General features: G+C 40.4%; 1 protein-coding gene across 1 annotated transcript in view; it reads right to left on the bottom strand.

Moving 5' to 3' along the window:
* Positions 1 to 1,020: 1,020 nt before the first annotated feature.
* The window catches only part of itsn2b (intersectin 2b), a 36,784-nt gene continuing 17,649 nt past the window's right edge, over positions 1,021 to 20,155 (bottom strand). The window contains exons 17-40 of the mRNA XM_082527662.1: positions 19,333 to 19,517; positions 14,673 to 15,448; positions 14,453 to 14,574; positions 14,063 to 14,320; positions 13,773 to 13,969; positions 12,538 to 12,590; positions 11,920 to 12,086; positions 11,715 to 11,745; positions 11,507 to 11,628; positions 10,453 to 10,549; positions 10,119 to 10,313; positions 6,595 to 6,716; positions 6,322 to 6,428; positions 6,005 to 6,188; positions 5,763 to 5,861; positions 5,199 to 5,282; positions 4,998 to 5,081; positions 4,852 to 4,914; positions 4,437 to 4,586; positions 4,227 to 4,345; positions 4,057 to 4,139; positions 3,882 to 3,965; positions 3,479 to 3,652; positions 1,021 to 2,187 (exon numbers count right to left, since the gene is read on the bottom strand). Coding sequence (XP_082383788.1) covers positions 2,039 to 2,187; positions 3,479 to 3,652; positions 3,882 to 3,965; positions 4,057 to 4,139; positions 4,227 to 4,345; positions 4,437 to 4,586; positions 4,852 to 4,914; positions 4,998 to 5,081; positions 5,199 to 5,282; positions 5,763 to 5,861; positions 6,005 to 6,188; positions 6,322 to 6,428; positions 6,595 to 6,716; positions 10,119 to 10,313; positions 10,453 to 10,549; positions 11,507 to 11,628; positions 11,715 to 11,745; positions 11,920 to 12,086; positions 12,538 to 12,590; positions 13,773 to 13,969; positions 14,063 to 14,320; positions 14,453 to 14,574; positions 14,673 to 15,448; positions 19,333 to 19,517 — 3,705 coding nt within the window. The 3' untranslated portion in view covers positions 1,021 to 2,038. The remainder of the gene's footprint in view (positions 2,188 to 3,478; positions 3,653 to 3,881; positions 3,966 to 4,056; positions 4,140 to 4,226; positions 4,346 to 4,436; positions 4,587 to 4,851; positions 4,915 to 4,997; positions 5,082 to 5,198; positions 5,283 to 5,762; positions 5,862 to 6,004; positions 6,189 to 6,321; positions 6,429 to 6,594; positions 6,717 to 10,118; positions 10,314 to 10,452; positions 10,550 to 11,506; positions 11,629 to 11,714; positions 11,746 to 11,919; positions 12,087 to 12,537; positions 12,591 to 13,772; positions 13,970 to 14,062; positions 14,321 to 14,452; positions 14,575 to 14,672; positions 15,449 to 19,332; positions 19,518 to 20,155) is intronic.

Below are 20,155 nucleotides of genomic sequence, written 5' to 3'. Positions count from 1 at the left end.
AAAAAAGGGCAACTCAGTGGAGTACAAGAGCACAAAATATCAGACCTAAGAAAACAATGAACAACTTCGTCTCCTTACAGTAAAACTCAATCAAGGGGGAAAAAAAATGTATATGAATCCATTTCCACACATGCACTTCAGCGCTGGACGTCTAGACATCACCCAGCAGAGGTGAATGAACAACACAAATATCTGATGCAGTCGGATCAGACGTTAGCTCGTCTTTACTTTTCTTGTGTGCTCCCAAGTAAAAAGTCTATGTGACGCTGGACTGAAGTTTGCACCTCTGACCCAAAAGGAACATTTCCACATTTCCAGTAGTGCGAATGAATCTGAAGCAGACCATTTCCTGCTGTGTGCTACATGTGAGAAAGGAAGTCTGTGGAAAATATTCTGACTGGACTCAGAGGTTCATGTGTGGAAAGTCTTAAGATACTGAGCCGGCTTTCTCACAAAACAAACTCAGCGATTACCGACCGATTCTCCACGATGAAACAGAAAGGCGCTCTAAACTTTGGATAGTCACACGCATAAATTAAGAAATAAATACAACACATTTCGTTTAAATGCAGAGTTAGAAAATAATCTGAGCACACTGAGTAAGAGTAAAAACAACAACAACACAAATACGCAGCTTTTACACCCTTTATCTTTGTAGCGTCTTCATGGCTGACGTTCGTACGCGCCAACTTTAACTTTTTGAGGTCACAATATTACTGTAAGCAGGCAGGGACGAGAGGGGTGAGCCTTAAAATGTGTCGGCAGTTTGAAAAAGCATAAAAAAATACAAGTGGGAAAATACTGTTTGTTATTGCTCTCGATCTGAGTTACTTCAAAAAGTTAACGCCATCAAAACTGTTTGCATAAAAACACAAAACTCTCACCTTAATCATCTTAAACTCACTTGAAATTACTCGGCCGTAGCTGATTTCACACGTTAAAGAAAAAGCAAAAATAGTCTACAGTCAAGCCCAGCATCATCCCAATGAAGAGTAAATTATTTTAATCATATATTTAAAAAAAAAAAAAAGGTCAAAAATGACTTTTATTAAGGCAAGAAGTTGTATCCTCCCAAAGTTGCAGGATCTGTTCGCTTCTCTATCGTTATACTTCTATTCTCCAAAGATATGTACTCACGAATCCCAACATACACACAAAACAACAAAACGAGTGTTCAGTGTTGCTACAGTGACACAGACTCAACCCAGAACAACGTATCCTGAGATCTACAGTAGTAAACTGACTTCAGACCAGCTCTACAGACTTATTCTCCAAGCTGTCACTGTCCATCATTTGCCATCTACTGTCTCTGATGTCACTGTGAGAAGTGAGCCCAGACAGTTTATGATTGGCGACAGCCACAAAGCAGGCCAGCAAAGTCTCTAAAAAGCAGTCAGTCATGATCTCCTCAGAAAAAAAGAAGAAGAAAATAATATAAAGAGTCAACTTGTATCTCTTGACAGTTAAGATAAAACACTAGTTAGTTCAGTGTCTCGTTTAATGGCCTCGGCTGAGCAGACTTGGCAAAGTGAATACTTAATAAAAACCGACTGAGATACAGAGCTCTGAGAGTCTAAAGGAGAGCACATGTAGTTTTATTGCTTTGAATTATCTGCTTCTCAGCAGCTTTTGTCTGGTCCTAACTCCATCTGAAGGTTGTAAATTTTACCTAGGACTCGCATTCAACTGTGGGACACACCAAGTCTCCATACTGAGCAGGTGAACAAGTTTCCCTTTCCATCTAAAGTCATCCCGAGGAACAAAAGATGAGCTCCAATTCCTATTTCATGGCTTGAATTGTTGAAAGGCCATCTCTACTGCAGGACTTGGATGACATCAGAAGAGGTATTATTACTGCTGGTTAATATTAAATTAATTAAGGCTTGATGAATGAGACCGTCTCTCCTTACAGCTTAGAGGAGAAAGCATCTTAGTTTGTTAATGTGAAAACAAGCAGCCTTTTAAAATTTGGTTAACTGTTCTTATTTGAAAGTCTCTACAGAGGATGTAGTTTCTTGTTTCAGTTCTTCCTTTGCGGCTACTTGTGTCCATAGAGCTGTAGGTCGAGCAGGACCCACACTTCCCCTGTTGGGACCTCGTGCAGCAGAAGCCGACGCGTCGCTGGTCCCTTGTTCTCGAACTCTTTCTTTATGGTCGCCACTGGAACCTCGGTCCGGCCCAGGAACTCTGACACGAGAAAACAGAACAGCACATGAGTTCGGAGGAAGTTATATTTATTTATTTTTCTGTTTTTAAAGAAGAAAACCATGTTTAACTTTTTATACTTTTTGTAATTATCCTGTGTACAGTTTAACTAAAATATTCACCAACAACAGCCAACGTTTAACCAGTGGGGGTGTTGAGACAGTTTCAGTGACACATGGGATGCTCTTTTAATATTTCTTTTAAACCCCACAGCAGTGTGTTCAACTAATTTCACACAGTCCCCCCGATTGATCCATGTGCTGGTGTGGACCTCTGACCTCGTGTTTGACACTCCCACCCTACACCCATGTCTTAAGAGGATTTGTCATTCTGCCACTGAATAAAATAACCATTTATCTATTTTCTACAGCTTATTCGTGTCATGGGGGCAGGAGGCACACCTAGCCCCCCCTGTCTCTAGCTACCTCCTCAAGCTTATGTGAGGCATTCCCAAGCCAGAGCAGAGAAATAATCTGTCAGCTGTGTCCTTGGTTTGTCCTGGGGCTACGTCCTGGTAGTTCACTGTGGTGGGGTGTGGTTTGTGGCTTAGCTGCAGGGAGGGGTGGAGCAGTGGGCTCAGAGAGTGTCAGGGGAGGCTGGGAACAGCCAGTAATCGTCATCTAATCATGCCTCCTCTATTTCAGGAGGATGCCGTGACCCGGAGAAGAGGGCAGTCCAGACAGGAAGCTAATGCTAACAAGCGTGCCGACCCAGCTCAGAGGGGAGAGTTGCTGGAAAGTGACTCAGTTGTAGATGAATTTATAGAGAAAATTGCCGTAAATAAATACTTAGCTTGCTCCATGACATGTGTTGGGTTCTCAATTTCATAGATTGTGTTCGGGAGGCAACTTAATCAGACGACTTAACCAGCTCCAGCTATCCACAACCTTAAACTTTCAGTCGTGACTCAGAGATAGTGACCGTAGGTGAAGGTGGGAATGTAGACTGAAGTGTAAAACAGCAGCATTACTTTCACGGCCAGTTCTCTCTTCACCACAACAGACCGGTACAGCATCCACACTAATCTCCAACTCCACCCTCTCCTCACTCAAAGACAAGACCCCCAAGATACTTTTCTGCACTTGGAGCAGCAGCTCATTCCCAACCTGGAGTGGGAACTCCACTGTTTTCTTACAAACAAGTGTTAATAATAATTTAATTTGTATACATTTACACCATAATCTAACTATTTTATGGGCTTTTAAGGAAAGAGTTCTGAACAAACTTTAGCAATATTAATAAAATGAAATAATGTAATTAGCCAGTAGCTAACCGTCTGGTGAAAACTGGTCTTTTTCGTTGATGGCAATGCAGAGGACGTCCTGGTAGATGTCTTTGATGTGAAACTGACAGTTGAAGTTCCATTTGGGGTTCAGGGTGTCGTTGATTACTCTGGATGTGAAGATCTGAGCTCCCATGGTCACTTCACAGTAAGGGTTACTTTTACCTGCAGGAGGGAAAGACAGCAGACAGGCATGAGGAGGATGTAAGAGCAGGTAAAGAGAAAGCAAGTTGAGGATTGATTCAGATAATCAAAAAAAAAAAAAAAAAAAAAAGGAAAAAGGAGAGTCAAGGAAAAAAAGGAAGTAAAAATAAAAGTGTAAAAGTATAAAACAAAGAAACAAAAAGAAAAGAAAAAAAAGCTGATGATTTGTTTTTAGTGCATTCATGCTCACCGTTGGGTTTTGCTGCCTTGAGTTCAGTGGCTTCTAGGATGGTGACGAGCAGTCTGCCGATTCCACTGCCTTTCATAGAGCGTGCTGTAAACACGTGCACAGAAAGCTTAAATGATTGTTTGAGATTATCGCGTTTAGGTGACACGAATGTGGCTCTTGGAGTGTAGACACAAACCTTGATAAACCTTGTCCCTTTTTTTCTTTTCAGTCTCAATAAATTCCTCAGACGCCACCTTAATCTTCTGAACCCACGCCGTCCTGAAAAAACACAAACACGCAGGAATTCGTACAAGCCACTGATTCACTGGCACATTTCTCTGTGCGTACGCCGACGTGTGCACATACCGTTCATTAATGTTGTCTGTTCTGAGCATGTAGACTTTGTCAATGTGTGAGATGTGGAAGATGGGCTCATCGCTGGAAGGATCTGGAAGCTTGACCAGAGCTTCGTTCAGGAGGACGGGCTACAGGAAACACAAGATGAAACACGGTCGGGCACAAACACAAAGTCTAACGTTGCCTCAAAGGAGATTTCCACTCGTGTGCATCTCTTACTGGTTTGTAGATCTTTAGCTGTACGTTATTCTTGTTGCTGAACAGTTTATCAGGTCCAGATGAGGTGAACTGTTTAGCCGCGTACGTTAAAAGCAGGAAGTCGTTGAAGAGGAAAGCCCAGAGTTCCTTGCTGCTCTTTGCCTTGTACAACTGTGACGATAGAGTGATACACCCGCACATGTATGATTAAACACTTAAAAAACTAACAACATTAACTGATTTACTTTCGCAAATCTTCAGCAAAACACGACTTTAAATTATTTAAAGCTTACTGGTGTCTGAAGATTTTACTTTGTGGTATGAGGCTTGTAACCAGTAACACTACTTCCTGGGATTTGAACCATTAAGTTTCAAATTTCATCATCCGTTATGCCCCATCCTGCCAGCCAATATGAGAACCTGCAGTGAAACTCACCTTGCCGCTGTGGAGCAGTTTTCTGGGGCCCAAACAGTTGGTAAGGGAATTAAAGACCAAATGCTGTAAAAAGCGAGAAAGTTTAAAACAACGTTTCAATGTTTTCACACAAAGATCCATGAAGGAAAAACCGTAAATCTCAATACCTCGACAGGACCGTCACAATTAACGTGGCTCTGAATCCACTCCAGTCTGTCGGAGTTCTCCTTCTCTCTTACACCCTCGTTCACCTGCACAAGGTAATCGCCCAGAAACATCACATCAGATTCTTTCAACCACAACACAGAGACTTTCTAATTAAGCGACTCACTGGGTTCATTAATAAAGGAAATGATGATCATAAAAACCTGTTTACAGAGCTCCTCCGCCCTCTCCAGCGCCTCTTTCAAAGGACCTCGGTCAGCATGACCCTCTGCAGTGCACTCCAGGATCTGCACAAGTAAATACACTAATAAGCTAATCGTGCTCACATTTGACGTTAATTTTATTAACAACTATTTTCCGTCACTGAAGAGTGTCTTTCATTGGATACTCTGTCGATGAACATGCACTGCAAAGATATTGGAGCGTAATTTTGACTACTTCTGGCAGTGGAAGCTGATACCTGGTGCAGAATGAGAGCTTACCGTGATAACTTCTGATCACGTCCCTGAATGTAAAGCTCTGGCTGAAAATACTCTCCAGGGAGAACATTCATACTTAAAGTAAAAGTATCGTAGAACTGGAAAAAAGCGCTTGCATAGTCCGTCACTCTCCACACCCTTATAAATTCTGTTTTTGTATATTAATGTGAGTCTAAATATTTAAAACAGCTAACAATAAAATAATAGATACAATTATGACAGAATTTATAAAACAACCAGAAAGTCAAATGCAGCCAGTTAAGGCCACACTTGAAAACGATGGCCTACGTTTTTGATGTGCAGTGGGTAGCGAGTGATCCTCTGCATTGGTTTCAGCAGGAAGCTGGACAGCGGCATTCCTTTACACCTGTAGTCTGTGGCGATTTTCTAAGAGAAAAAAGACAACATTAAAAGATTAACAGATACATTCTTGTCTTTCAACAAAACCGGAACCCCTAAAATTCCCAAACTCTAAATGGAAAACATGAAGCTCTCATTGGAAGCGGACAGGATGTGGGAATCCCTCCTACCCTCATGAAGTCCTTAAAGTCTGAATCATTGTCAGTGCGAGTCTGCAGCAGTGTGGCGCCGTTGAACTGGGATGAGCAGAAACGGATGTAGGGCTGCATGTGGGACAGCTCGGCAGCCAGGATATCTCCAATCATCCCCACTGGATTGTTCTCTCCACCCGTCTTCTTACGAACGCGGAGCGCCCTGCACACATACACAAGACAAACCCCCAACATGCTTTTTTACACTGAAAAAAAATCTGCACAAACACTCTTCACAGCATTTCCTCACGCTATCAGAAACACTGTCGCCTCTTCTCTGCCCACAAGGTATTTACTTGACAAATTTTGAGTTGCAGGCCAGCAGTTCCTTCCAGTTGACAAAAATCATGTTCATCTCTGACTCATTCAGCCGGCCCGACGCAGACATGGGCTTGCAGAAAACCTACACAAGCAGAGGAAAAAGCCACAAATATTACAAAACACACCAAGTCCCAACTCACACACACAACACCGTAAGAACTGCAGCGTGTAACTTTTCTTGGTGTGATTTTTGAGAACGCTACTTTTTGCTTTTACATGTATTATTCAGCAGATTTGTGTGAAATTACCTCCAGCACTATCTGCAAATCTTCCACATATTTTTCCTCAGTTTCTATCAGCTCGTGGATGTAACCTTGCCTCTTCTTCTCTTGAGGGCTCAGTGAATCCAGGCTGTTCAAGTCCGCACACCCTGCAAAACAGGAGCAACACCCAGAGGAGAGGTTTGCATGAAAAAGAAAACCAACCAACCAACCAGTCCATCCACTTCAACAAAACCCACAAATGACTGCTTGTACCGATAGCCCAGGTTTGAGTTTACTGCCTCCTGCTGGAAGTGTCTGCACAGGAAAACAAAAATGATTCCTCCTCTGTACCCTCTCATACATTACTTTCAGAAAGGTTTAAAAAAAAGCAGGTGGCAGACGACAACCGTCTAACACACACTTACCTGATACAGGGCGCCCATTCATCCACTGTGAGGATCCCATGCAAACTGACTGCTCATCCCCTATAAACTCCTTTCTTTCCTCTCCCTCTCTTGTTTCACTCTCATCTGCTGTGTCATCCCAAAGGTTTAGAAAGTGAAATCTGTTCTGTGAATCCATTGCTACGACTGATTGTAGCTGTCTGGCTGTTCGCTCAGTGTGATTGTACTCTGTCTCTCCTGTCAAGTTTGGCTCTTTCTGTGCCGTTATCTTCTTGCTGGGATAAATCCGTTTGTACCAAAACAGGAAAGGGAGTCCTTTTTTTTTTTTTCTTTCCCAACCTTGAATTTGGGGGGGGGGGGGGGGGGGGGGGGGGGAAGAAGGTGGATAAACCTGACCTTCTCCTATTTTTCTGCACCTTCATCCATTAATAAGTCTATAAAACTGTGGATATTCACATGTTTTTAGATAAGGTAGCCCAGTACAGGTTGGCCAAAGTCACATAGATAACATTAAACAAAAGCAGAGAAACAAATTCCAACTATTCAAGAAGCAATTCTTTGGGACTAAATTACAAATCAGATCCATGCATGTAAACAGAGAAAAGAGAAAAAATAAAAAATAAAATAAAAAAAAATCACAAAAAAAAAAAAAAAAAATCACAAAAAAAAAAAAAAAAAAAAAAAAAAAAATCACAAAAACAAGGTGAGATGGTTTTCATCTATTCGGTCATCTTAATCGTGTGGATTTTATTGAACATGTAAACACTGAGCACAACTCACACAATCTTTATTTTATTTATTTTATTTCAGATTCAGAAAATATACCACACAGATCTTCCATCACCTTTGTAGCACAAATGTTTGGTATATCTTTAAAGTCAGTTGTGCAAACACTGTTAGTGTTGTTCTCTATGGCAGCCTTTCACCTGAAATCCCAGCAAATAAACTGTGATAAAACAAATACAGGCTCTCCCCACTCCCAAAAACGTAAAAAACCCTTTAACAATGATTAGCTCTTCTTGCATTACAGGTCATCAAACTCTTTTGTACCATTTCTAATTTCTCCCTGGAGTCAGTGCACCAAGAGAGCATCCACAGGATATAAAGTCTTTCACCCATTGATCTGAATTTATCCCCAATCCCAACATTAACCAGTACCTCTTTATTTATTTTAATATGTAACCTGTGGTTAACACTATCAGCAGACATGCATTCACTCCCTTCCACAATAAAATCACCCTGAGCAGCAGCAGAAAAGCAGCATTCATTAATATAAAGTGCAGCACTCATCTTTAAATATCACCTCTAAAAACAAGGCTTACTGTAACACCCTTTTTACACATGCACCGCAGTCCTGAACCTTTCTAGACCTTAACTATGTGAAAATGCAAAATCCAAATGCAGCTGGATTGAACATAAACTGGTCTTTAACCAGATGGTTGTACCATCAACTGAAACAAAACACCTGTAACACCTTAAATGCAAATGAATCATCAGGTTGTTATGACACTGAAACTTTGAATCAATAAAGTGGAAAAAGTATTGACAAAAAACATCTAAAGATGAAGTTGTGGCCATTGAAAGGATTAAACTGACACTAGTTAACTCTGAGAAAACAAAAGAAAACATGAAATTATTGCTTTTAGATATATGGACTTATTAGTTTCACACTTTGGTTAAGTTTAGGATAAACAAACCGGTTTAGCATTGTAAAACCAAAAACAAACAAACAAATGAAACCCATAAAAAACAAACAAACAAACAAAAAACTTTTTCCCCAGTTACAAGACCGAGACATCACAAAAATGTGATTGGACACTTGATGTTTGTAGGAATAACACCAGCAGAGAGATAACAGACAGTGCAAACACATCTGAAGGAAACATTTTCTGTTGTGTGCTACAAGAAAGAAAGAAAACTTCAAGGGACAACATTTCAATCTGGAGTTCATGCGTGACAACAGGCCATGTCTTTAATGGTTTACTCACTCTAAAGCCGTTTTCCCACATGAACTTTGGGAAATTTAGCAAGAATTAAGTCAGAATATTTTCCTTTCTCACATATGGCACACTCCAGGAAATATTTTTCTTCAGATGAGTCCATATTTGGTGTGATTTAAGTGAGTGAACTGCCTGTAAAAAGCATGCAGGAGGTAGAAACATGACACCCACCATCAGCTTTGCAGTTTGCACCATCTAATGCACCTCGGTGAGGCAAGTCCTAGAAACGTTTGCTGCTGTAGTCTAAGTTTGATGCAGATATGCTCATACTGGATTCTTTGTTCCCTTTTTGAATCACTTTCATTAAGACAGCAGGTCAGACTTTATAACATTTCACTGGAAGGACAGCAGTCGGACCTTTTCAATCCTCCTCAAAATTATTCACATTTTTGAGGTTTATCATGATCTCAATCTTTAGTATGAAACAAGAGTTAAGGCAGCTGCAGTAACACTTTACCATCATGTCTGATTAAAGACACATCTCTGAGGAACAGTTAGGTTTGTGTGAGCAGAACTCCAGAAACTGGAGAGCCAATAACGGAAAAGAGAAACATATGACAAAGACAGGTTTGGGCTGAATGAGGGAGGAAATGTGTCTACCGAAGGAAGAAGAAGCCACAGAGAAACCCACTATCACTCAGCGTCAACTTTTACAATAAAAAAAAAAAAAAAAAACCCGAAGGAATCAAAAAGTCACAGAATCACCACAAAGAGTCATGAAAAACTAGCTTCACTCCCAAGTTAATTTACTCAAGCCCTCCTCATTTTTAATTTTTCACCTGCTGCTTGAGGTTGTCTTAAATATAGTGAACAAAATGAAATTTGCTTAATGGGAGAAGTTAGAAGATAAGTGTCCAATCACTTCAGCCCGTCAGAGCAGAGTGTGATAGTGGGTCTCTCTGAAGTCGGGAGGTGAAGAGGGAGAAGAGGTGGAGGAGGAAGAGTCTTTCTACCACCCTAAAAAGAGAAACAAACGAAGAACAAGAGAGAGGGAGAAATACAGATTGGGAGGGGGGGAAGACGGTCAGTGTGAAGAAAAGTGTGACAGACGAGCTGATAATAAACTATCAAGGGTCGCAGATAGGCAGGTACGGGTAAATGAACAAACACTTAAGAATAGTTAGTCATACAGGTTTGAAGCAACATGGAAGAGAGATTTACATACACTGCTGACTGGGGTCAACGTCCGCCGTGGTCATCTGAACATAATTGGTGGGGAACAATCCAGTAACCCCGTTGGATTCTCCTTTCCACCAGTCAGGGTTACTCTTGTCTAAAACGTTGATCAGTTGCCCTTTAGAGAAGCTCATCTCTTCCCCATTGGCGGCTGTGTAATCATATATGGCGATCACCTGGCAGACTGAATATGAAGAGGACAGTGAGGTTATTATTTTTGCCTAGTCCACGCTGGTATTTTATTAATGCTGTAAAATGCATGCTGCTTTGACTTTTGCCCTCCCCCAGTGACTTAAAGTGGTGTCTGTGTGTGTCTGCATTACCTGGTTGAGGTGCTGGTGTGGACTTGCCACTGCTGGATTCCAGTACTTTAACATGAGTAGCAGGGAACCAGCCCTTCTGACGCTTTTTACCACGAGCCTGGAGTCAGAAAATACAAACAGTCACTGGCTTTCAGTGAGGTTTTAATCAGACTCACAATTTTTTTTCCCAAAGTTCATGATTGCTTGAGTGTTATGCCAAAACAAAAGGAATGTTTATGTCCGAGCAAATAATCATTTCATTTTTCTCCCAAAGAAAAAAAACACCTCTGCTAGTCAGAGTCAATAAAACAGACCTCTCAGTCTGCTTTTCACTGCTGGTACCTTTTAGAAGCTTTTGGTTAAATTATCTGACAAATAATGTGATTTGCTGCACAGTTCATTTTACTAACACAACATCCAGCGACTAGTTGTGTACAATACTGCAAAACTTGGTACTGATTTGAACCAAGTAAATAGGCCCAGTATCACAGATACCAAGTATCTTTGAACAAGGCAGATGGGCATGCTGGGAATTCTAATGTGCAGGAATGTGGAAAATGTGCAGGAACCTGTTGAAGTCAACAGTGCAACAGCTTGTGTGATCATTGTGTGTTTGTTGTCCAGCAGTATAATAAATTATGTTTAGCAAAGAAAAAGATAAAAGTGGTTCTCTAAGGAGGAAGGAGAAACGTAGGCAGAATGAGTACAGCCACAACTTTGGAGATGAGTGCTGTCAATGACTTTGTTGAGTGCAAGGCCTGAAAGAGGAAGATGAGTGACTGAAACACTTCTTATATGTTGGAAATATGTACTCATAGTGGAATATGTGTGTGTGAAATATCTATAAGCTAAATAATGAGGAATTTTATAAATGAGTGTGCTTGTTATACGGTGACCAATCCACTCAGTCTGTGAGGACCTGTGGTTAATGGGCTTCTCACCGTTGTTCGTGCTTATAGACATTCGAGTTGTCTTTGTGCCTTTGTGTCAGCAAGGATGAATCTGTTTTGGGCTTGTGGTAGCCTAGTTAAAAAAAAGAAAAAGACTATAACTTTAAAAACCCCTAAACGCTGACCTGCAGTTCACCAAGCCACCAGCCTGAGACATCCTTGCTGAGGATGAGGATGAGCTGGCCATTTTCCAGATTCAGCTGCTCAGGACCAGTAGAAGCGTGAGGTCTAGTAACCTGAGCGACCTCTGTGGACATAAAACACAAACAACTTATTTCAGAAAAATGTACAATCAGGACTTCAACAAAACATGTTTGAAATTTAGAACGTTACCTTGCTTTTTCTTTCCAGATGTGCTCGATGTCTGAAAATAAAAGATGGGTTTATATTTTAGTATGTGTTCTTTTATAACCCTTTATGTTATAATGCAATCTATTATGAAATTGTCACAAACTGAAGTCTTAAATAAGACCTTCCCAAATTATTTATTGCAGCAGACCAGTTCATGCCCCGTGTGTGTTATGTTGAGTGTTCTTACATCTGTCTCTTTAGGTTTGACGTAGTTGCTGGGGAAGACGCCCGTGCGGTTTCCTATCGAGCCGTTCCACCACTCTCCATCTCTCTTGCTCACCAGGATCACATCTCCCTCTTTGAATGTCAGATCACCGGACTGTGGAGACTCGTAGGTGTACAAGGCCACAAATTCTGGAAAAGAAAAAGAATCAAAAAGACTAAAACACAACAATACAGCTATAGGCCCACGTGTTGTTTACATCGATAAACTAACCTCCATCATAGTCCAATTAAAAGAGTCAACAAATCCTGAATGATAGCAGATGAACAGTAATGTTGAATTTTGAATGAAGCATATATTATCTAAATAAATGTGAAAAGCTAAACAAATCGACACCAAGGAGGGAAAATTTGTGTAGTTTAGGCTGTTCAATCATTTAATCTTTATAAAATGTTAAAATATGATCCCAAAAAGTTGATTCTGTTCATCTGGACGTTGAGTTTTCAGTGGGAGAAACGTTTCTTTGCTTATCCAAGTGACTTCCTCAAACAGACTGTCAAACAGACTGCATACAGTTTGGACTCTTAGTTGTATTCAATATCAGGAAGCGCAGTTTACATTTCACAAGACTTTTTACTTTACCTTCAAGCTGCAGGCTATCCCCATCAGGAGCATCAGCAGAGGAGCTCTTCACACTGTAAAGACAGAGACAATATTACAATACATACATGCATAGTAGTCTGGCAATCCACCCATGCATCTCCCAAAACTTATGACGCCACACGCAAAGTTTAACTAAAGAAATGCAAACCTTTCTAGTCATTGGGGAATCTGCTCAGGCCTTCGTAAACCTGCTGTCTCATTGTTTTGGTCACCAGCCAAATGTCACAAACACAGATGAACCTGCACTTGACTGACTAGTAAATCAAGAGCTTAAACTTCAGGCTCAGTTTCCTACAATACCAGCTGGAATCAAAGTGCATATCCTGCTGCACCTGTGAATGTAGGTGACTGGTCATGTTATCATGCGGCTTGACTTGACTGATTTAGTTTGAGATAATGGCACCAAAGTTTACATATGGAAGGCGAACAGGATTACAGAGTTTATGCAAATTAATGGAGATTAATTAATTAAACAAAAGACAATGAAGTATGTTTTTCTGTTTTACTGATTTTACATAAGTACACAAAGCCAACGTTCCCACCATACAACAGACTGTCTAAATCAGGCTGGCCAACCCTTGAAAACATATCTCCTTATGTTTACATTTGATTGAACGTGAAAGGTGAAAAACTGTATTTTTCACATGATCACTAAGACTTGAATTCAGCCGTGTGTCAGTAGTGAATAATGTTCATCCACACAGGAATTTTCTGCTTATTAGTGGTCTAAAAGAGGTCTAAATTATACAAAGTGTACAACCTCAGATTGTCATGAAGGCTGAAGTTCAGATTAAATCTGCTTCAAAACTAAAAGTTAAAATGCTAAAATGATTAATGTTAAACAAGAAGAGATGTGTTTTCCCCTTTTATACATATATATAGTGATGGTAATAAGAGTGATATAGTAATAAGTCATTTTTAAAGAGTAAACCATAATAAACCAAATATTAACATTTTTGCAGCCTGAATTACTCTTTAAGCTGCGTATTTCATTACAGTAAAGTTTCAGGAAGAAAGTGTCTCCTAAAAGGAAAGGGAAAAAAAAAAATCATTCTCAATGAGGCTTGTTAGTATTATCAGAAACTAAAATAACAGTAAGCGTTTCCATTTCCAAGGCTATAAAAGACTGTTGAGATTTTGAATCCAAATCCAAGAAGGAAAAAGCTGCTGATGTCTTAGAAAAAGTAAAGATCCACACATAAGCAAGTACTTACTTTGAACCCTCATCTTCTCCAATAGGTTTCACATATGTTTTGGGGAACCAGCCCTGTTCGTCGTTCAGTTTTCCCAGCCACCAGTTCTCCTGCTGCTCCAATACCTGAATCACATCGTCCTTATTAAAGTTCAGATGACTATCTGTCTTTGCTGTCCAGGAACAGAGCGCCTGGGCTAACAGGGTACCCACCACCCGCTGATGAAAAGATAACAGCACAGAGAGGTTGAACCTATCCACATAATAATTATACAGTTGTAAGGAGCAGTAAGTGCTGTGTGAAGCCCTCACCTGTTCCTGACTCTCAGAAGTTGCAGGGTTTGGAGAATGTGTTGGTGTGAAGGCGGATTTTGTCCCGGACACTTTGGCAGCCTTAAGAGCATTACTAAGCTGTGACTGCAGCGGTAGTTTAGCAGGAGGAGCAGGAGCAGTGCTATCAGCTGTATTCGATGGGCCCACTCTCTCGACGTAGCTCTCTGGGAACCAGCCCATCGTCCCCTGCTTGCTGCCATACAGCCAGCCTTCCTCTCGCTCTGTCGTCTCATCAACCTGAGCAGAGGAGAGAAGGTTTGAGACAGGAAAGTTAAAAGCTGAGGGTCAAAAAAACAACAACAACAAGAAAAAAAAAAAGAAAGAAAAAAAAAAGAAAAGAAAAGAGTGAACCCCTGATTTTATTCCTACCTCGATGATGTCATCTGTTTCCAGGCTGAGCTCTTCGTTGTTTCGTGCAGTAAATGGGTAGACTGCTTTGAAGGATGTGAGCGATGCTGACTTCCTGTGCTGCTTGGCCCTCGGCTGCCCGCCTGTAGCACCAAATCAGACATCATAAAGTGAAGTGATCTATAAAACAAAGACAACAGAAGCTGATAAAGGTTTCAAAACATGCAACTGTCCCTCACACCTTTCCGCTCCTCCAGCCCTCTCAGCAGAGCTTGAATATCAATCTTCCCTCCTGTTTTAGGTGGTTGCTGCTGCTGCTTCTGCTGACGAGACGCCTCCTCCTTCCGCTTTCTCTCCTCTTCAGCTTTCCTCCTCTTTTCTTCCTCCTCCTTTCTCTTCCTCTCCTCTTCTGCCCTTTTTCTCTCCTCCTCACGCCTCTTCCTCTCCTCCTCTTGCTGCTGATGAAGCCTTCTCCTCTCTTCTTCCCGCTTCCTCTTCTCCTCCTCCTCCTGCTTTCGCCTTTCCTCTGCGTCTCGGAAAGCTGCTTCAGCAGCCCTCTGTCTTCTCCTCTCCTCCTCCTCTCTCTCCCTTCGGCGCTCCTCTTCCCTTCGCACCTCTTCTAACCTTTTCCGCTCCTCCTCTAACCTCTTCCTCTCCTCCTCCTCCCTTCTGCGTCGTTCCTCCTCTTCTCTCCTTCTCTTCTCCTCTTGCCTCCTCTCCTCCTCCAGTTTTCTCCTCTCTTCTTCTAGCTTCCTCTTCTCCTCCTCCAGCTTTCGCCTCTCCTCCTCCTGCCTCCGCCTCTCTGCTTGGCGCTGGCGCTCTTCTTCTTCTCTTTTCCTTCTCTCCTCTTCCTCTCGTTTTCTCCGCTCTGCCTCCTCCCTTGCTCTGAGCTCTCGTTCTGCCTGCTCCTTGGCAGCCTGGATGAGAGCCTGTCTCTGTCTCTCCTCCTCTTCCCTCTGTTTGGCCTCCCTCTCTTCCTGAAGCTTTCTCTGACGCTCCCTTTCCATCCTAATACGCCTGTAAGTGAGAAAAAAAAACAAGCTTTAAAAGTCTGAACATTAAAATGAAAAAGTTATTTGTGATGATGTGAGAAAATATTCAAAACAACCAAGCTATTTCTCACAACCACCAATATATCAGGGTGCACCACACCTTCCACCCCAGCCCAGAAGAATTTGATCAGAGGACTGGAAAGTTGAGTTTATAAGGCATACACACCTCAAATTAATGCACTATTAACTGGTCATTATTTGTTTATTTGTTTATTTGTTTATTTATAAGGAACCCCATTAGCTTCCACAACAGTGGTTGCTAGTCTTCCTGGGGCCCAAGCCATCAAATATCTCCAAATAAAATGTTACAACAATTAGATCTACAGTAAAGTTTTACAATACTGAAATGTAAACATGTGAATATTAAAAATTATATAAAAGCAGAAAACCAAAACAAAACACTCAAACAAAATACACAATTTCCATTACAAGTGATATTACCCTCTACAATTTTTACAAATACATTAAAAACTGCCTAAATAGGCTTTTAGGTGATTTTTAAAATTATGAATTGAAGCCAATTCTCTTATTGCCTCAGGCAACTTATTCCACTGAAACGATGCTCTGAATATAACAGAGTTTTTCAAAAAGTTACTTTTAACACGAGGAATTACTAAATTGTGGTTGGTTGAGAATCGTGTGGCATGATTATGAATTTCATCTGGATACTGCAACTGAGCACAAAAAAAGTGTGGTGTGTTTAACAGTATTGTTTTCTTTAAAAATACAAGTAAGCCATAGTATAATTTAGCTTGTACAGAAAGCCAAGAAAGTTTATCATGCATTTTGTCAATACTTGTATAGTATGAACACCTTAACACTAATCTGGTCGCCCTATTTTGGACTAACTGAAGTCTATTCAGATCTGTCTTATTAGCTGCAGACCAGATGATTGAGCAGTACTCTAGATGAGATAATACTAATGCGTTAATGACATTTTTCATAACTGAAGAAGTGATATAAAAGGAGCATTTCCTAGCTATAGCTATGCCCTGTCCCATTTTCTTAATAACAGAATTGATGTGCTGAGACCATGAAAGGTGGTGGTTTATGGTAACACCAAGTAATTTAATCTGGGTGACCTGTTCTAATGCCGATCCAGCTATGGAAAGATTTAGTTGTGGACTGTTGATTAAACGTGCTCTACTTCCTATTAACATGGATTTGGATTTAGTCACATTTATAATCATGTTGTTTTTACTTATCCAATCAAACACATTCAGCAAATCTAGTTGTAATACGCTTGTCAATTCAGAGTGGCTACTGGCTGAATAAAACATGGTGGAATCATCAGCGTACATTACAAGATGAGATTTATCCAGGACATACGGCAAATCATTTGTAAAAACTGAGTAGAGAAGTGGACAGAGGCAGCTGCCTTGGGGTAGACCACAGTTCATTTCGCGGCCCTCCGAGAAATAACCATTATAATAAACCTTTTGCCTTCTTCCAGACAGATAACTTTCCATCCAGCACAAAGCAGCTGGTGAAAATCCATAACATTTTAGTTTATCTATCAGTAGATCATGATTTATTAAATCAAATGCAGCACTAAAATCCAGAAATACCACCCCGGCCAAATTCCCTTTATCTAGGTATTTGTACCAGTTATCTGTCATGTGAATGAGAGCTGAACTGGTGGAATAACCAGGTTTGTAGGCATGTTGAAACTGAGTGAGTAACTGATTTTCTATTAGATAATGTTGAATTTGTTCGTAGACAATCCTTTCCATAATTTTACTTAAAATGGGTAGCAGACTGATAGGTCTGCTGTTGACACCATTAAAAATGTCATTCTTGTTTTTAGGAATCGGAATTATTTTCGATTCTTTCCACTGCGATGGAAATAAGCTGCATGCCAGAGATTTATTAAATATGTGACATATAGGAAGGGACACAAACTTGGCTGCAACTTTGAGCAGTTTACTGTCTATGTTATCAGAACCGGAGGATGTATCATCAGGAAGTGATGTCAATAAGCGCTCTACCATCTGCACGTTCACTGCCTCAAACTTAAATTGGCATGGTTTATTATTCATGATAACATCCTGTATAAGACGACAGGATAAGGTGGGATCGCCTTTGCTCATATTAGATTTTAAATTTGTTATTTTATTGCTGTAATAATTCACAAAATAATTGGCAATATCCTTGGCTTTACTTATAAACGTACCACCCGTGTGGATGTGAGGCATCACCGGAGCAAGATCTCTACCCATTATATTATTTAAAAAACTTTCCACACCTTTTTGCTGTCCTTATTGGCCTCTTTGAGCTTAAGTTGATAATATTCTTTCTTTTTACGCCTATTCAATTTAGTTACTTGATTTCTTAACTCGCGATATCTTGCCCACTCTTGTGGACTGATAGACTTATGTGCTTTTGCTTTTGCTATATCCCTCTCTGACATTGCAACCTTAAGTTCGTTATCTAACCAAGGTGCATAGTTCTTTTTAACAGTAAATCTTTTTAAGGGGGCATGTTTATCAGCCAGGTAGCAAAAGTTTTCAATAAACATAGATAATGCCCTATCAGGGTCATTCTCGAGGCAGATGTCAGTCCAGTGAATTTCTTTTACGTCATTAATATACTTATCTGCATTGAAATTTTTGTAAGATCTATGAAAAATAATCTTTTGTGCAGTTTTCAGTGGTTTCATTTTCTTAGTCAAACCTACAAGATTATGGTCACTATAGCCAACTGGAATAGAAACAATATTAGAGCAATGCTCAGGAACATTTGTATATATATGATCAATACATGATGATGACCTATGACCTCCTGCGTTGACCGTGACCCGGGTGGGAATAGTGATCATCTGAGACAGGCAACAAGCCGACGCTGATGAACTTATCTTTTTCTTTAAAAGACAAGAAGGAGCCGACCAATTAATATTAAAGTCTCCTAATAAAAACATGTCTTTGTTTTCCTCAGTTACTCTTTCTAGCATTTCACAGATTCGTTTTACATACAACATATGTATTTAACTATTACTAAGTTAAACTGATATAAAGATAACTGAAGAAAAGGCAGAAAGATTTAAATGTTTTGAGAAGAGGCCATGTAGGAAAAATATCTCAAAAGTTAATCCAAAGCTATTTCAACTGGTTTGAAGAACATAATTGCAAAAAACTTCTGAGGACAAACAGAAGACGCTGGCCATGGCACGGGAACCTTTTCTAGGCTAAAAGTTTTGGATCTACTAAAGCAGCGGTCCCCAACTCCCGGGCCTCGGACCGGTACCGGGCCGCGAGAGTTGGGGCTCGGGTGTGAAATGTATGGTTTTCAGGGTTTTTATCGGTTTTCAGCATTATTTTGTTATCGTTTTTATCATTAACTCGGTTTTCCTGGGTCTTTTCATGTGTGTTATGAATAAATCTTCTTTTTTTGGTACCGGTACTAGTTTTATTTTGTTGTATTTATCCGCGACACCTTAAAGGCCGGTCCGTGAAAATATTGTCAGGCATAAACCGGTCCGTGGCGCAAAAAAGGTTGGGGACCGCTGTACTAAAGTGTCAATCTCAGCGTAAATTGTTCGATATGGATCCTGCCTATTTTGGGGTTTTGTTTTTTGAACTGATGACATTATTTTCATCTCGGAATTGTGTGAATTATCAGTATATGGAGTTGTTACATTTTTTTCTATTGGTCTCTTTATCTTTTTGATCATGACAAAAAAGGTTATTTTTTAAGTAAACAACATCATCAAACTTGACTGAATAACAAATTATATCCAGTATTCAATAACATCTTAATACGTTTTGTGTTGGTTGGAAAAAGAGCATATGGCATCTGCTGTATAACTGATGACTAATATTTATAACACACAAATGTAAATTCAAAGTGTACCTCTGAGCTTCTTCCTCTTCCTCCCTGCGCCTCCTTTCCTCCTCTTGTCGTTTCCTCTCTTCTTCCTTCCTCCTCATCTCCTCTTCTTGCTCCTTCTTTCGCATGAGTTCACGCTGTTTGTCTTCTTTTATGCTGCGCAGTTTCTCCAGTGCAGCCTGCTGATTTCTTTGGCTCTCTCTCAGTTCCTGGTGTAAACAAAGATAGTTCACATAATTACTAGCAGTCTGAAAGATAAATGGCTGAATTAAAGGATGCAAAACGGACATGGGCACAGTCTAAGGCCTATAAACAAACAGCATCCAACACCTGACTAAATATTATGAAAAAGTAGAAAAGAAAGAGATAAATTAGGGGACCAAAACACAAGATACAACAAGGCAAGAACAATAATGAGACCTAAAGCAAAAACCTTTAGTAGGTAGAAGAGGTTACGGAGGCAGGCCAGCAGAGAGAGGAGAGCCTGGAGTATTGACTCCTCAGCACCCACACACTGAAAAGGGGAATGAAATGGGCGAATGGGAAGAGAGGAAAGGATCCAGTGTAGGGAAGAGCAGAAATGTCCAGAAGACGAGGAAAAAGAGGAATCAAAGTTTAAGATGTCGTATCAGATGCCAAAGTAGGAAGTATGGCAGGGAAGGAGAAAGACAAAAAAGGCCTCAAGGGCCAGGAAGCAATATTAGTGATCAGCTGTAAAGGACACAGTCTAATATTCAATTTGATAAATCACTGCTTTTAAATTTATATGAGGAAAACAGTCTCCTTAAAAATTAAAATAAATATGTTTCAAGGAAGTCGATCCAAACTAGCAGCCCCTTTTTATCAA

This window comes from Aulonocara stuartgranti (assembly GCF_965226115.1).
Source record: "Aulonocara stuartgranti genome assembly, chromosome: 1".
NCBI lineage: Eukaryota > Metazoa > Chordata > Actinopteri > Cichliformes > Cichlidae > Aulonocara > Aulonocara stuartgranti.
Note: the sequence above shows the minus strand (reverse complement) of the source record. Positions and strands in the feature narration are given on the sequence as shown.